This window comes from Calonectris borealis, chromosome 30 (assembly GCF_964195595.1).
Source record: "Calonectris borealis chromosome 30, bCalBor7.hap1.2, whole genome shotgun sequence".
In the NCBI taxonomy this organism is placed as follows: Eukaryota; Metazoa; Chordata; class Aves; order Procellariiformes; family Procellariidae; genus Calonectris; species Calonectris borealis.
Genome location: NC_134341.1, coordinates 1,613,218 through 1,628,195, shown reverse-complemented (window position 1 = coordinate 1,628,195; position 14,978 = coordinate 1,613,218). Strand labels below are relative to the sequence as shown.

The 14,978-nt window shown below is 61.2% G+C and overlaps 1 protein-coding gene across 1 annotated transcript; it reads left to right on the top strand.

Moving 5' to 3' along the window:
• The first annotated feature begins 8,829 nt into the window (after positions 1-8,829).
• Positions 8,830-9,825, top strand: NEUROD4 (neuronal differentiation 4). Its single transcript, XM_075133689.1, has one exon. It carries the CDS (start codon positions 8,830-8,832, stop codon positions 9,823-9,825), a length of 996 nt encoding a protein of 331 aa, XP_074989790.1.
• Positions 9,826-14,978: the final 5,153 nt, after the last annotated feature.

Genomic DNA, 14,978 nt, shown 5'->3' with positions numbered 1-14,978 from the left:
GTGACCTCAGGGCTGTGCTGTACCCCATGTCCTGGTCCCCCAAAACTGTCCTGTGGCCCCAGGGCTGTGCTGTACCCCATGTCCTGGCCCCCCAGATCTGCCCAGCATCCACAGGGCTGTGCTGTACCCCGTGTCCTGGTCCCCCAAACCTGTCCTATAAACCTGGGGCTGTGCTGTACCCCATGTCCTGGCCCCCCAGATCTGCCCAGCACCCCCAGGGCTGTGCTGCCTGCAACCCCCACAGCGGAGGAGGCGCAGGTTTGCACGAGCCCTCCCGCTCCAGGCCCTCTGCACGGACAAGCTCTCCTTTCCCCCAGATTTGGGGGGACACCCGGACGCGGGCCCGGTGAGCACCCCGAGGGGACGCGGGGCACCCCGTGTCGGCTGCTGAGGTTTCTTACCAGCAGATGTCAGCTCCCGCCCGGGGATGCTCGGCTGGCGCTCACCCGGCTCCATTTCTGGCTCTGCACCCTCGCACACGCGTGTGCTGCCTTCCCCGAAGGGTGACAGTCCCCGGGCGCAACGGGGTGACACGGTGGCCCCAGGGCTGTGTGTGCCATCACCGCTGCAGCCACCTGGGACAGCCCGTGGCTTTTCCTTCGGGAGCTGTGCAGCTCCCGCTCGCGACCCGGGCCCGTTGGGGTCTGCTCTGCAGTGGTCATATAAGAAAATACCTCGTTATCGAAATTAGGGTGTGCAGGGGAGGGGCTGGGTGCTGTGCTGAGCACCCCAGGGAGTTTTGCAGCAAGCAGAGGAGCAAGGGTCCTGCTGGCAGGCAGCCGGGGTGATGGGTGGGAGGGCAAAGGGCTGCCTGGGGCTGGAGACCCCCCTGAGCTGTCAAGGAGCGATGGAGCGGGGCTGGACCAGCACCCCCAGACCACAAACAACCCCCAGACCGCGAGCAGCCCCGACGGGCAGATGTCGACCACCGAATTACGCCAAGCTGGGAACCTTCATCGAGATGCAAAGCCGGGGACCCCACCCGCCAACACATGGTCCCAGGCACCCGCACCCCGGCTGCGGGTCGGGGCTGCACCCCTGTTTTTTTGGTGCTCTCCGTGCCACGCTGAGCTGCCCTGAGGTGGGGACCCCACCATGTGCATGCGTGGGGCAGGGGGAAGGGGACGTGACGGGCTGAATCCTGCTCTCCAGCAGCCAGGTTCATGCTGCTGAGCCCACCCAGGACGCTCCCCCCCGTGGGCCTGCCGGTGGGATTAATGGATTTAATTAATTAAGCAGGAAAGGCCCCTCTCGGGGCTGAACCTCGGGGGGTTTCTGCCCCAGCAGTGCTGGGGAAAAGGGTCTTTCCCCACCCTGATAAATCCTTTTCTGGACAAGGTGCTGGGCATTGCACTCTTCTCTTTTCCAGAGAGCTCTGGCAACGGGGTCCCCACGGAGCCGTGGGGACGTCCTGGCTTCACCTGGGCTGATGCACCAGGTGACGGCACAGCTGGGGTGTCACTTGCTGTCCCCTGCGTGTGATGGAGATGTCTCCCCTAAACAGGGACCGTCTCCAGCGTCCCCCAGCTCCAGGTTGTCCCCAGCCCTGCTCTCGGGAGGACGATGCCTGGGCATCCCTGCCAGCTCCACGGGGCCGGAGGCAACCGGGAGTGAATCGGGGCTCTCCCAGCTCTGCCCGCAGCAGCTGCATCCTGCGGGCAACCAGGAGCCCAGCGGGCCAGCAGCCGCTCCGGGAACGGCTTCTGCGCTGAACAGGGGGCTTGCTCCAGTGGGACAGCGGGGTTGTGACCCTTCCCTCCCCGCTTGCCGGGGATGTTCGAGCCCATCTGTGCCTCCCGATCCATCTGGGCACTTCAGCATCCCACCTCCGCCTGCCTCCTCGCCGGGGAGCAGCCCTGGGCTGGGCAGGGGAAACTGAGGCAGGGAGCCGTGCGAGAGGCTCAGCCCCGTACATCTCCAGAGCACCCCGAAACATCGGGACACACTGGGTGCTATGCCCGACGCCTGGGGGTTTTGGGGGGCAGGAGGCAGCCAGCAGGCAGGACGAGTGCTGCGGCGAGGGCTGGGGACGCGGCTGGTCCCCACAGAGTGTCCCCAGCCCCTGACCTGTCCCTTCTCCAGCACCAACAGCCATCAGGGTGGTGAAACACCCAACTGGACCCCATGGTTGGGCCACCAGCACGGTGCCCGTGGGGCTTGGGAGATCCCCAAAACTGAGCTGCTGGGGGACCCCAGGGACAGCGTCCCTTTGTCACAGCACCCCCGCCACCTCTCCCCGGTGCCACCATCGCTCAAATTGACAAATACGGGTCAGCGAGCGCTGGCCGCGGCCCCCCTGGCCCCCCGCCGCCCCGCCGGGCCCCCCAGCCCCTGATTTCTCTTTAATTGCATTCCCCAGTGTCATGCAAATCAGCCGTCCCGGGCGCAGCTGCCGGGATTAAATTAGACCCCGTTAATACGCGGTAATTGCGTTTCCGCACAGGCCCAGGAATGCCGGCCCGGGCACGGGGGTGGTGGGCAGCCGGCACCGGGGCGGCAGTCGGCTTTCACAATATTTACTCTGGCAATTACCCTCCCTTCCAGGCCGCGGCCCCTCTGAGGCCAGGGGCTGGCAAGGGCATTAGGGGATGGAGAGAAATGCTGGGGCGGGGGGTGGTGGCCCAGGGTGCTGGTGGGACACGGGGACAGGGGTGGGATGAGCTTCTCCCTCTTCTTATCATCCCCAAATTTTGCCCCTTGTATGTGCAAGTTTGTGCCCTGCCAGGAGCATCTGAGTGATGGCTTCATCCCCTTTCCAGGTGGAGCATCGTTGAGGTGGAGCATCCCAGGATGGCACATCGTCGAGGTGGAACATCCCAGGGTGGAGCATCGTCGAGGTGGAACATCCAAGGATGGAGCATCGTCAAGGTGGAGCATCCCAGGGTGAAGCATCATCGAGGTGGAACATCCCAGGATGGAGCATCGTCAAGGTGGAGCATCCCAGGGTGGAGCATCATCGAGGTGGAGCATCCCAGGATGGAGCATCGTCAAGGTGGAACATCCCAGGGTGGAGCATCGTCAAGGTGGAGCATCCCAGGATGGAGCATCGTCAAGGTGGAGCATCCCAGGGTGGAGCATCATCGAGGTGGAGCATCCCAGGATGGAGCACCGTCAAGGTGGAACATCCCAGGGTGGAGCATCGTCAAGGTGGAGCATCCCAGGGTGGAGCATCATCGAGGTGGAGCATCCCAGGATGGAGCATCGTCAAGGTGGAGCAGCATCAAGGTGGAGCACCCCAAATCTAGCTCCTTTTGGCAAGTCTTGCAGCCATTGGGAGGACCTGCTCCAGGTCCCCCCGAGTCCCCCGCATCTCCCTAGCCCCGCTGGGACGCGGTTTACCCCGCCGTGTTTGCAGGTCCAGGATGTGGAACATCTGAGAAGGACGATGCTTTTAAGGGAGATCTCCCTGCAGAGCACCAGGGAAGGGCCACAGGGTGAGGGACATCTTGCGTGTGACCAACAGATGGGGGTAACATGGACAAATTTGGGGGTAAATTTGGGACCTGCCACATCTTCTCTAGGTGTCATGGGGACGGTGCAGTCTGTTCCTCATGGTCTGCACTGCTCAGAGCCCCACAGCACAGAGGGAAACTGAGGCTCAGGATGAGCAGGCATGGGTGGGAACATGCAGGTTGACGGGGACCCAAGCCATGCCCCTGAGCTGAGGTGGGTGTGGGGTAACGAGCCGGTGTTCGGAGCCACCAGTGCCCGGGGAATGGAGAGCTGGAGAGGGATGCGGGGTGGTGGGAAGGCAATGGGGGGGACGGGCTGAGATGTGGGGGACCTGCAGGGGATGGGGGACCTGCAGGGGATGGGGGACCTGAGGGGACGACCCCTGAGAGATGGGAGGGTTAAATGGGGGATGGAGGATGCCTGGGAGGGATGGAAAGACACGAAGGGGATGAGAGGGCTCCGCAGGGGACATCGAGGAGGGAGTGACACAAGGAAAGGACACATGGGGGTGGGAGGACTCTGCGGGGGGGTGGGAGGCTCCTGGGGTGGGCACAGCTTGGGGTTTGGGGATCACTAGCACAGCCCTGGTTTGCCGGGGGCTGAATGTGGGGCTGAGCCCCGCTGGTAAATGGTAATGCCCGGCTGCGCTTCCCTCCCGTCCACCTCGGAGACCCCCAGCGCCCACCCGGGATGGGGCGGGGGGGCTGTGCCTCCACCCCAGCCACAGCCCCCCCACCCTCTGCCCACCGAGGTCCCCATCCCGGGGCTGCGGTGCCCACCCCCGGGGCTGGCGATGGAGGCGGGAGCGGGAAGGTTGAACATCTTGCGAGAGCAGTCCCGGGGGGCCAGAGCCGCCCGTAACCCCAACAGATGCAAAGCCCCCGCACAATGGGATTAGCGAGCGGCACGTGGCCGGGCGCTGAAAGGCAGCGGGGCCGGCAGACAATGCGCCCGCCATCGCCCCGCTCGCTCCCGGGGGTCACTCCCGCTCCCGGCATCTGGGGGCCACCGCCGGCTCCTGGGGGAAGTTTTGCCGTGTCCCCCCCTCCGGGCGCCCACCGGCCCCTTTGTGCGGGTGCCCGGACCTGTTGGAGCCATCTGTCAGGGAGGGGACGAAGCCACCGCCGAGCCGGGCAGTGTGGCAACAGGCAGATTTATTGGCCGCAATCTGTTCCTGCCTGCCCTGCCCGTCCCAGCCTGGTGGTGGGAAGTAAGCCATGAATCCACTAATGAATTAATTAGTATTCCCTGTAATCCCAGGCTGCCAAAGACATGATTGCAAGCGCTCTAAATTAATGTGAAGGGTCCTGCGGGCTGGCGCGTGCGGGGAGGCTCCCACGCCGTGATGCTGAGCTCCGGGACCAGAATCCGGGCAGGGATGGAGGGGGTGTGTGTGTGACTTTTGGGGTGCCATCGCTGTCTCCCGCTTCAAGCCCCGCTGCTGCAGAGGGTCCCAGCCCAGCCCCTTCCCCAGGCTGGGCGGCTGCAGCCCCCGCGGTTGGAGGAGCCGAGCTCCAGGACAGAGAGGCAGAGCAAGGCGACCCGTAACGCCCGTCCCTTAATTAATGGGGGGGTCTTTTTCCATCGCCCCCTCTCGCCGGCTGAGGGCTGTGGAGCCCGGGGCCCCTTCCCTTGTCTGAGCAGCGGAGAGCTCAGCCGGGCCCCTTCTGGCCGTACCAGCCACTAATTACTCCCCCTTTGCTCTCTCATTACAGCTGGGAGGGAGCCGTGGCCCCCGCGCCCACCCCCAGCACCTGAGTCGGAGCCAGCGTCGCCCAGAGCCTGGCCCCCCCCGGCTCTCCCAAGCACCGGCATCACCATGGCAGTGCCGGGCCAAGGGGGGCAGCGGGTGATGATGCCCGAGTCTGAGACCCTGGCAGCCCCGTGTCACCGTCACATCATGCTTGGCCATGCCCTGTTGAATGGGGACCCCCCTGGGGACTCCCCCCCTGGAGGGAGCTGCACGGCAGGGTCTGTCCTGGTGCTGGGCAAGGTGGGGCGGACGTCCAGGGGTGCCCGTCCAGGGGTGCCCACCTAGGGGTGCCCATCTAAGGCTGCTCATCCAAGGGTGCCCATTCAGAGATGCCCATCCAGGGATGCCCATCTAAGGGTGCCCATCCAGGGATGCCCATCCTAAGGTGTTCATCCTAGAGTGCTCACCCAAGGGTGCTGGTCCAGGGATGCTGATCCAGGGATGCTCACCCAAGGGTGCCCATTCAGGGATGCTCATCCACGGGACCGTGGCCAGTGTACCCACCCGAGGATGCTCGTCTAGGGGCCCATCCAGGGATGCCCAGGGACCGGGGGCACCGATCCAGGGATGCCCAGGGTTGCCGTCGGGGCCCCGGTGGGGTGGCGGGAGGAGCCGGACTCGGTCACCTCCCCCCGTGGGAGGAGCCACGCGGGATCCGCGGCCGGGCAGGAGCCGCCGGCAGCGCGGAGCTCTCAAAACCGCTCGACAGCAGAGCTGCCCGCTGCCGGGGTCGCTCCCGGTGCCGCTCCCGGTGCCGCTCCCGGTGCCGCCGCCGCCGCGGGAGCTGCCTGCGCCCCCGGGGCTGGAGGCACCATGCGCCCGGGCAAGTGACAGCGGGGACTCGCTCCGGTGCCCAGGTAAGGGAGGACCGGGACCCCCGGGGGTGCGAGGGACCCGAAAGGACGTGTCGGTCCCTCCGACGGGGCTCGGCGGCCGCTCGGTGCCCCCGGTTCACCGGGCCACCCGCCGGGACGGCGCGGGGGGGTCTGCCCCGACGGCGGAGCAGCGGGACCCCGTCCCGGGGGGGCTCTGCGCCCTCCGAGGGGAGCCGCCGGGGGTGCAGGGCGAAGGGTGGGATGGAGCCGGCAGCACCGAGCCCCAGCCGCCTCCCCGCCAGCTCCCCGCAGCCGTCGGGGATGGAGCCGCAGCCCCGGAGCTGGGTGGGGACCCCCGTGCTGGGGGTCTGCCCTGCCCCGGAGCCGGGCACTGGCTGGCAGCGGGTCCAGCCACCCCCGGCCACGTCGCGACCAGGCTTTCGGTGGGGATGGTGAAGGTGATGGGGGAGATGAAGGACCTGCCCCAGGCCTCAGCTTTTGTTTCTCTCCTCCCGGAGGGGGCAGCCCGGGGAGGGGAGCTCGGCTGGGGTGCCCGGTGCTCTGCAAGCGCAGCCCCTTCCCCAGCGAGTCCTGCCCGGGGCCAGGACCCCAGCAGGGAAGAAAACGGCATCCCCCACCTTCCTCCCCCTTTTCCAGGTCTCTGTGGATGCTGCAGGGCTGCCGTTGCGCAGATTCCCCCCACCCAAATGTTAGTGCATCCCCTCTCCCCTGCTCCACTTGGCTGAGAGTGGGACTGGGACTGGGACCATGAGTGGGACTGGGAGCTCTGGGCAGCCCTGGGTTCAGGACTCAGCCGCCACGGGTGCCCCCGTAGCCACCCTGTTGGCCGTGCTGGAGCTGATGGAGCAGCTGTAGGGCTTTTAATCTGCCCTGCAGCCGGAGCCCACCGGGTCCACGTACAGCTGGGCCACATCCTGCTGTGGTGCAGAGGTCTCAAGCAAATTCTAATTTTCAAGGTCTCCTTGTGGGTTTCTTGTCTCTCCTGCCCCTCTCCGTGATGAATTCCTGGCTCCAGCTGCCTGTTTTGTTCCTGGCTCTTGTGCCAGCATCTTTCCTGCATCCTCCTGCCCAGCCCTCTGTGTTTCTTCTGCTTTGGGTGGCCCTGTCCAGGGTCAGGGTCTTCGTTCCAGGGGCTGTGCAGGGCTGGAGTCAGTCAGTCTTTGTCCTGAACCAACGGTCCTTCTCTGGGGGATCGAATCCATTGGAAGGAAACCATGGTTGAAACCAAGTCCCTGGTCCTACAGGAAAGGAGAAGGAGTTGGACCCGCTTGTTTTGGGACGGGAGCTCGGTGGCTGGTGACACAAAGGGAGAGCATCTCCCTCTGCTATGAGCTGAGCCAGCCCTACTTGAAAATTAAGTTTTTCGGCTACAGCAGGCTTTTTCCTGCAATGGGTTCCTTGTGGTTCTTTCAGACAATGTGGGATGGAGATGTTTGAAAATGAAAGGTATCCAAGATAATGGGCTGGAGAAGCTTCCCATTTCACAGTGGCTTCCCACCATCTCCTTACTTAGGAAACTGGGAAGCTACCAAAGTGACTTCATCAGGCAATTCCCTCTTTGTCTACTTTCCCCCCCTGTTAAAAAAATTAATATTCTGGAGAAAGAGAGCAAAATCCCTAAAAATTCAAACTGGATTTCCAAAGAGACGACCTTCTGAAACATTTCCATGGGAAAACTGCGCCGCGAAGTGCAGGGAAGGCAGGAAGACGCTGGGCTCGCCTCTTGGACAGAGCCCCAAACCTGGTGATTTTCTTCTGGGATGGATTCTGGTGCACGGGACCAGTGAGGGATGGGAGCTGCAGGCAGGTGTGTTGCGTTTGGGATAGGTGCCCAAGGGTGGGGTGAAAGTAAGCCCCAGACTGCAGCCTGGAGGGGTTTTGGAGCAGATCTGCAGCCGTTTCTGGGCTGCTCTCGCCGTGCAAAGTGGGTGCAGCCCTGTGGTCCCACCGGGACGCTGGCAGAAGGTATTTGGACCTGCTCCATCCTGGCTCAGCCAGACCCGTCCATTCGTCCCAAAAATGGTCCTTCACCGCATCTGACGGACCCCCATTACTCTGCCGAAGAGTTAATTGGGGCCACATGGTCCCCCGGGGATACGATGGCCGTGGGCAGCAATTAATACCCTAATCCAACCCGCAAGCCCCATCACGCATATTAAAAGTGGGATTTTCCACATGGGGTGGACAGGGCCAGTGGAGCCAGGGCTTGGGCAGCACACTTGCAGCAAAGCTGCTTAGATGTTAAGCTTTATTAAATGAGTCAGGCGCGATGACAGGATTTGGGGGGCTGATTAACGTGAAACCCAGGCTGGTTTCTGCGGTGTGACTGGGTTCGTTATGGCAGAGGGAAAAGAAGGTTCAAGCAAATGTGCTCAGGTTAGAAGAGCTCAGGCAAGAAAATCTCCAAAGGCAGAGGACCTTTACTTTCAAGCTCTCTTTTGCAACTCCTAACGTGACAACCAAGGTTGAAGCCATGAGGGGAGGGACTCATGGGTGGGAATAAACCCAAAACTGAATTGTTGGAAGCCCTGAGCCCTGGAAAAGAGCTGCTGGGCCCCAGGGAGAGGCTTCAGTGGCTCCCAAAAAAATTCACCAGAAATTATTGTAGATAGATAAATAGAGAGATGATGGATAAACAGATTCTGTAGGTACCATTGGTGGACAGAAAGCAGTTGATGCCTCTGGAAGGTGATTTTGTCCTCAGTTCCTAATGCCCTCAGCATGTTGAGCAACTCTCCTGCTGGAATTTATTAACATCTCCTTGTGCCTTTGTTGCAGAGATCAGAGATGACCAAGACGTACGCCAAGCCCAAAGACATGGCGGAGCTTGTGAGCACCCAAGCCTGGATGGACGAAACGTTGAGCTCCAAAGATGAGCTGAAGGAAGAGGACGGCAGGCAAGGTCCTTTTGGGTTGATGTCTGGCTTGAATGAAGAGCACGACAGCATCGAAGAAGAAGAGGAGGAAGAGGATGATGGGGAAAAGCCGAAGAGAAGAGGACCAAAGAAGAAGAAAATGACCAAGGCGAGGCTGGAGCGGTTCAGGGCCCGGCGGGTGAAGGCCAACGCCCGGGAGCGCACGCGGATGCACGGTCTGAATGATGCTCTTGACAACCTGAGGAGGGTGATGCCCTGCTACTCCAAGACTCAGAAATTGTCCAAGATTGAGACACTGAGGCTTGCAAGGAACTACATCTGGGCTCTGTCTGAGGTGCTCGAGACGGGGCAGACTCCGGAAGGGAAGAGCTTTGTGGAGATGCTCTGCAAGGGCTTGTCCCAGCCCACCAGCAACCTGGTGGCTGGCTGTCTGCAGCTGGGATCGCAGACCTTGTTCCTGGAGAAGCATGAAGAAAAGTCCCCGGCATGTGAATCGGCCATATCCAGCCACTCCTTCAGCTACCAGTCCCCAGGGCTCCCAAGCCCACCCTACGGGACCATGGAAACACATCTGCTGCATTTAAAGCCTCCGACCTTCAAGAGCTTGGTGGATGCTTCCTTTGGAAACCATCCCTCTGACTGCACCACACCCCCCTATGAGGGTCCCCTGACGCCGCCCCTGAGCATCAGCGGGAACTTCTCCTTGAAGCAAGATGGGTCTCCAGACCTGGATAAATCCTACACCTTCATGGCCCACTATCCCTCAGTCAGCCTGGCTGGAGCACATGGACATGCCTCTCACTTCCAAAACACAGTGCCCCGCTACGAGATCCCCATAGACATGAGCTATGAGTCCTACCCACACCACGTGGCCGGGCCTCAGCTCAACGCCATCTTCAATGAATAGCAAAGCAGAGTTAGACCCAAATTCTTGACGCAGAAAGAAGTTCAGCCGCGTCGTGGAGCTGTTTCTAGAACGGACACAACTGGAGCGAGGATATTGCCGCTACGGGGTGAGAGGCTTCTGAGCATCTCTGCAGGACATCGCTGTGGCAGGTTCAGCCAGCCCTCCTGTCCTCTCCCAACAGGTCTGCACTGGTGCCACCTTGCTGATTTCTGAGCTGTCCCCAGGAGCCACGTGAGCCCTTCCGGACAGCTGAACTCTGAGAAGCCATCGCCAAAAGCTGAGCCGTTGCCTCCCGCTCCCTCTCCCCCAGAGATGCTCATGAAGGTGGCTTCACCCTGCAGGACTTTCTGTCTGAACGCACTCCAGCACTTGGGATCATCCATTGCCAAGACGTTACGGCTCCTTTTCCTCCCTCCTTGGGGTGGTGGGGCGTGGGCACATCTCTGTCTCACATCAGGTGGAGACAAGCCCCTCCCGCCCCTTGGGATGACCAGTTTCCCTTCCACACACCCTGGTGGGGTCATGGTTTTCCCAGTCCAGCCATGGCTGGATGGGAATGATCTGGACCATTTGCAGAAGACCAACACAGTTGCTCCTCCTTGAAGCTTCCCACCCAATGGAGAACCTTATCTTTGCTGCCACCATATCATTCATGGTCCAGCCAGGCTCAGAGCTTCTCCATGGTGGCCCCTCCACTGCTCTCCTCCTGCGCTGAGCCCTGCTGCCCGTCCTCTCCTGAGCCTCAGACCTCGCCTGTGACCTATAACCACCATGAGATTATCAGCACACGGATCTTGAAACCTCGTTAAGAGACCTTTGGTCTTTCAGAGCACAAATATCCTGGCTGGAAGACCAGCTCTCAGCTGAACCCTTGCTCCTGACTAGGGCCACGTCTTCTTACGGTTTGTAGTGTTATTTATCATGATCTGTGTCCTGAAGACATCCTGCAAAAAGAAGTGTGTCTTAATTTCCTGTTTTATTTATTATTTACTGTGTGTGGGGGGGGTCTAATTTATTTCCTTCCATTTTACATGAAATGTGGAATGTGCTAAATAGCCTCCTCATCTTCCAGTTGACTTCCAAGTGCTTAGTTGGAGTTAGCTTTGTGGAGACGTGTGGTTTTTGCAGTGCTCCTGTTGCTCCAGGATTATTTATTAGCCATTATTTATTTAATTTATTTCCTTCCTGCCCTCACGGTCTATTTTCTGGTGATGAAACCACGTATTTAACCAAGGGGTTACATATTTAATGTTGAACTACAGATTTTACATTGCCATTTCTTGGATTCTGGAGGCTGAGCGTGCCCGGCAGCTCCCAACTCGTCCCTTGTATTTCTATATGAGCAATAACTTTGAAAGGCTATGCAACTATTTTTGTTTTCAAGAAAATCCAGGCAACTATTTTTGATGTCCTACTGGCCTTGTGAGCCCGGCTGGCCAAACCTCCCTGTTTTGCAGAGGCGTTTTGTATAGAGTTGGGAATTTGGAGATGACTTGAGCTCCGGAGGTCCCTGCCCAGCCCCTGGGTCCTGGGGCTTCTTCCCTTTTGTACTGAGAGCAAATGTTTATCCTTTTGTAAAGAAAGCAGAATTGGGTTTTTAGCTCAAATAAAGTTGTGGTCTTGTTTCAAGCAGCATTGCCCCGGGGCTGTTGTCTCCTTTTCCGTGGTCTTCAGCGTGGTAGTGGTGGGGAGGGGCTGCCTGGGGGGAACCAGAGGATCCGAACCCCCCCATGCTGGGGTCCAGCTGGGATCCCTGACCTTGGGGCTGGGCTCCATGGGCTGCTGCTGGTGGCCAGCGCTGGCCATGGGACCAGCACTGGCCATGGGACTCCCTGGGAAGATCATCTCCAGAGGCATGGGGAGGGGGTGGGTGGTGGTGGGCTCGGCTGCGGGGTGAGGGTGGGTGCATCTAACATGGAGCTGCTGCTGGCTCTGCCCCGGGGCTCTGCCCGTCTGGCCCCGGCGTTCATGGGGTGCACATCATGAGCACGCGTGCACGCATGTGTAGACAAACACGCACATAGTCAGACATGTGCTGCCCCAGACACGCACACGCGTGTGCACCTACCTGGATGTGCCCATACAGGCGTGCACACACGAATACCACACGCGCAGGCACAGACACGTGCAGACAACCCTTTGCACGCGTGCACGCTGACACACCAGGCACACACGTGCTGATGCGTTGTCCTGCAAGGTCTGGGTGTGCACACACTCTTGTGAGCAATGCAGAAACACGCACAGGGAGATGCGCACGTGCAAGCGCACGCACACGCGGGTCGGCTCTGCACCCGTGGCGGCGCAGAGGCGCTGGGACGCATCCTGCCTGCTCCGTGAATGGCAGCGTCGTGCCTGCGCAGGGGACACAGGCGTCCTGACTTCACCCCGTCTAAGCCGTCGCCCCTACCGAGAGCGGGGGTGCGCGTGACCCGGCCCCCGCAGCACCCACGAGTCCTCATTTCCCAGCTGCGCTAAAAACCCGAAACAGCTTCTGGCTGCCGTCGAGGTCTCTCCTCCCCGCAGCCCCCACGGCCCCTCGCGCGGGGACCCCACGCTCCACGTGTCCTCGCACAGCTCAGTGCCTCTCCGTCCCCCAGCCCCGCGCGCCGGCTGCTGCCGGGAGCCCGGTGGGAGCTGCCGAGTGCCTCGTCCCCGCAAGCTGTGCCCGGCACGTGGCTGCCGCTGCCCCGCGCGGGGCGAGGGCGGGGGGCTCTCTGGGGGGACCCGCAGCTGCAGCCAGGCTGCAAAGGGCTGGGGGAGATGCTACGGCTCCGAGCAGGGATGGGGCTGAGCCGGGCAGGGGGCTGGCGAGGAGAGGAGACCTCGTGTGTCCCCCCAAGCAAGCGGGGAGCGGCTGTTCTGGGGAGCGGGCTGGGCTGGGGATGCACCTACCTGGGGATGCACCTACCTGGGGATGCACCCACCTGGGGATGGGTCTTACCGTGGGCTGGGGGTTATTGCAGCCTGTGGAGATGGGGAATCCCCTTCCCAGCATGTATGCACAACATATATATGCACACGCACATTCAAAACACTCCAACGCTTACACACGTATGCACACAGGGAGACATACGTGCATATATAAGTAGGTGCAGCATCTGGGCGTGCACACACAGACTCACAACCCTCCTGCACGGCTCTGGGCTGGATACCTAATGCCGTGCACAAACGTGCACGCGTGCACACAAACCCACACCCCGGACATGTATGGACACGCACACGTGTGCACACCCCCACAAACACGCACCCGATGGCAGCGTGACCCCCACAACGATGCTCTGGGAGCAGTGGGATGAGGACAGCGGCCGGCTGCCCGCTGGTGCCCGGGGTCCAGCTGTGCCCCCGGTCCCCCCCCGGCCCTTCACTCGCTGGCCGGTGGCCAAGCCCTGCTCGGTGCCAGGTCCCCCGGGCGCCTGTGCACCCGACAGCAGGGGAATCGCCCCTTCCAGCAGCCCCAGCCTGTGCCAAGAGGGCAGGGAGCCATGCCAGGCTGGGGCAAACGCTGCCCTGCTCCTGCGCCGGCCCCCGCGGGGCTGCGTGTGTGCACGGGCGTGCGAGAGCACAGCTGGCCCCCGGTACGCTTGTGCGCAAGGGAATCGCCCTGGGGGTGTGCAGGCAGGGTGAGCGGCCCACGAGGAGGTCGTGGCTCCACTGGCTGGCACTGCTGAGGTTGCTGTGGTGGTGAGGAGCTGAGAACTGGCACGCTCGCCGCACCACACGCTCCCCAGCACCGGCACAGCCTGGGAGTCCATGGGGCAGGTCCCTCTTCCCCCCCCTGGGTGGCCCAGGTGGGGTCCCTCTCCAGCTCACGCCTTGGCGGGTCCCCGCAGCCCCCCACCATCCACCTCCTCCCAGCGTGGGGGGAGGCTGGGAGAGGTCCCAGGGCCGGGGGGGGACGGGGCAGGCAGGGTCTGCGTGCTGGGAAGGGCTCCCGGGGAGGCAGCGTCACTTCTCACCGGCCCTAGTGAGGACCCACAGAAACGCTGGGGACGAGCGGGTGCCCAGGAGCTGAGCCCTGCGAGTCGGGTCCCTCAGCTGCACTTACGTAGCTTTAGTGACTAATTAGCATCTAGGACAAAGGAGCCCTTGTTAAAAACTCTCCCCTTCCCATACGATGAGATTGGAGGATGCTCTTTCTCCTGGAAGAAGGACCAGGGAGGCTGGAGCAGGTATTGGGAACCTCTGATGGTCCATCGTCTCCTCGTGCTCCAGCATCTCCAATTGCTGGGTGAGCATCGGTTTTGGGTGCAGTGCAGAGACAGCTCTGGACACCTCCTGGACTTCCAGAGCTTTGCTTTAACTCCACCAGGGTCTCCATCTGGGCCCACGTGCAGGTCAGCTTGGATGGCAGAGCAGCCCTTCCAGCTCCTCTCTGGCACCCCAGCAGCCAGCCTCATCCTTGGGGGAGCTGGCCGAAAACCAGGACTCTTTTTTTAAGGATACTGGAAGGAGAAAGCCAGCTGGGCAGCGTGCAAGATGAAGGATGACTATCGGACCTGAAAAGGCCAGCTGGGAACAACATCCTACACCGTCCTTTCCTGGGCAGGTGGAGAAGACCCCAAGGCAGGGATGCTTCATCTCCCACCCCACACGAGGCATTCCCACGGCAGCGGTTGGGGCGTCCAGCACTATGGCTTGGTCAACAGTGGTGGTGTCCATGGAAAAGCCACAGTTGGGAGCAACTCTTCATGCTGAGGGTCCTGGCTCCAAGTCGCCCTGGTTTCCACAGCGGGGTGGGAATGCCCAGAGCTGTATAATTGCTAAGTCTTTTTAAACCCCAGATATAAAAGCTGTAATTCTGATATTGTTTGTAATCTGATAACACTGTGAGCCACTGAGCTCTTAATGTGCCCAGCTTGGGAAACCACGAGGATTTTCCCACTAAGCCGAAATATCAGACTGTTGATTCTTGAGTTAATCATCTTTTCCCCCGTGGGGACATCAGATTTTGGCAACTAACTTTTTTGCTGATCAGTGTGGGCCGGTGGGAGAGGGACACACGGTCCCAAGAGGATCAACGTGGTGGCACCATGCTTGATCCTGGGGAAACTGGGATGTGCCAGGACACAGCTTGTCTGCACCCACCAGGCATCGAGGGTTAAATTGGGCTTGTGCAAAGCCGTGACCCTCAGGCTCACACCGTGTGTTCAAAC